Source organism: Alligator sinensis, unplaced genomic scaffold, assembly GCF_000455745.1.
Source record: "Alligator sinensis unplaced genomic scaffold, ASM45574v1 scaffold917_1, whole genome shotgun sequence".
Lineage (NCBI taxonomy): Eukaryota > Metazoa > Chordata > Crocodylia > Alligatoridae > Alligator > Alligator sinensis.
In genome coordinates, this window is record NW_005841988.1 from 2796876 (window position 1) to 2798920 (window position 2045).

The following is a 2045-nucleotide window of genomic DNA, read 5'->3' on the forward strand; positions in this document are numbered from 1 at the left end:
CCCGCCACAGCGGCATCTCCGGCGGCGGCGCCGTGACCCCCGTTGGCGGCAACAGCCATGAGCCGAGACTTCAAGCCCGGAGACCTGATCTTCGCCAAGATGAAGGGCTACCCGCACTGGCCCGCGCGGGTAAGGCGCGCCCCCCGGCCCCGGGAAGCGACCGTGGGGGGTGGGGACCGGCCCTGCTGCACCCGAGCTCCCCTGCGAGCGCGCCCGGATGGGGGGCGGTCCTCCCTCCTGCCCCAGCCCGCTGCTCTGGGGGCGCTCACAAGCTTCTTCCAGCTACCTGGGTCCTGATCAGCTGCTACTGGGTTACTACAAGGGCATTTTTTTTTCCTTCATACTGCGTTTCTGGAGCAACGTGTGTTATATGTGGGTGTGGGTGGGAGAAGATCAGTTATTTGTTTTCCTTATATAACTCCTTATCCTTGGTTATTAGCGTAAGCAATGGAGAGCTCCTGCAATGAGGCTGATTGGGCCTGTTTTGGCTTCCCCACCCCCTCCTCCCTTTCCCCTTCTGACCTGGTCAGCAGGCGTGGGCTTTCCAAACATTGCTGTATCCGGTTGTGGTAGTTGGCAACCCGGGGCCAAGGGGTCTCTATCAGACCCTTGCTTGAGTGGGCGTGGGACCAGATGTTGAGCCGTAGAAGTAGCTTTAAAGCAGCAGTGCCCTCAGCATCCTTTTTTGCATCCATCCATTTGGGAACTAAAGCAGATTGTGGATCAGGTATCCTGCTCCCCTGCCCCCAGCAGCAGTTTTCAGTTTATCTCTTGTCTTGTTTTCCTAGTGGATTTTATTTTTGTGCCACTGGTGTCTTAAAGCCTTTTCCACCCACTGTTTTCAGGAAGAGAGTGGTCAGTTGCTAGCCTGGTACCCTAGCTCTCGGCAGCTACTCTGGTTGGCTTGGTAGTGGTGAGGGTGCAGAGGCAAGGCTGGTGGCCCCTTGGTTTCCTTTCTGTTTTCGTGTTGTGTTTTTTTTTTTTTCTTCTTCCTTTTTTAATACCCTCTTTCCTTAGATATGTAAGGCATTGTGCCAGTCATTGGTTCAGCACGGGATAGGAAGTGTTGCTATGGATTGTGGTAAGAAGGAGGTATTTGCATCGGATCAAATACTGCTTACGCTCATCCTCCCCCCCCCCCCCCGTTTTTTTGTTTGTTTGTTTGTTTTTTGTTTTTTTTTAAAGAAAGCATTAGTCTTGGAGCCTTTAGGTGCCCTTTTTGCTTTAAGGGCTGCTAAGAGCAATTTGAACATCATCCTTGATACCTGGGTTTTGTTACGTTACTGTGCTAAAGTTGACAGAACAGTTCTGCTGTCAAAAGTTCTTTCTTTACTATTTTGTTCCTCATTTGATATTTCTTAAATGTTCTGCATAATTACTAAATGTTTTGATTCTTGTCATCTGTCCCTAGGTGGATGAAGTTCCTGATGGAGCAGTAAAACCTCCTACAAATAAGATGCCCATTTTCTTTTTTGGCACCCATGAGACGTAAGTCCTGTAGATTAAAAGCAAAAAGGAAATGAAAACAATCTGATGGTTGTTTGCCTGCCTGCATTTGTAGCATTCACAAGTTATACCATTCAGCAGTAGACAACTAAACTGCAGCTAAACTATCAACAGTTAACAAGTTAGGCACCTAAAGATGCATGCTAGTTATTTATATTACTTTGGTCGTGAAATACAGAGGTGGACACTGGTCTATAATCATTCCATGAAACTTTATGAATTTGTATTCAACTTAGTTAAATTAGAGTGGGTACGATTGTCCTATGTACTGTGTTTCCTTGTATATTATCTGCACCTTTCTCCCTAAACCACCTGGTGGAAATTGGAATGTGCACTATATGCAAAAAATACAAATCCCCATGGGTCTGGAAATTTGGTGATGGGGGAGTAGTGGCAGCTTTAATTGCTGCAGCTCTGGGCCTAGCAGACGGGGTCCACACATGGAGCTTGGCTCCCTTCCTGCTGTTACTCAGTTACTACAAGGCAATTTTGTTCTTTAGCTTCATGCTGCCTTTTTAGAAGAACATACAAGTTTTTTT

At 47.4% G+C, this 2045-nt stretch overlaps 1 protein-coding gene across 4 annotated transcripts in view; it reads left to right on the plus strand.

Annotated features, from left to right (window-relative positions):
- The window catches only part of PSIP1 (PC4 and SFRS1 interacting protein 1), a 49398-nt gene continuing 47353 nt past the window's right edge, over window positions 1-2045 (plus strand). For all 4 annotated transcript variants that reach the window (XM_006021336.3, XM_006021338.3, XM_014518837.2 and 1 more), the window contains exons 1-2: window positions 1-129; window positions 1412-1488. In XM_006021336.3, coding sequence (XP_006021398.1) covers window positions 58-129; window positions 1412-1488 — 149 coding nt within the window. In that variant the 5' untranslated portion in view covers window positions 1-57. The remainder of the gene's footprint in view (window positions 130-1411; window positions 1489-2045) is intronic.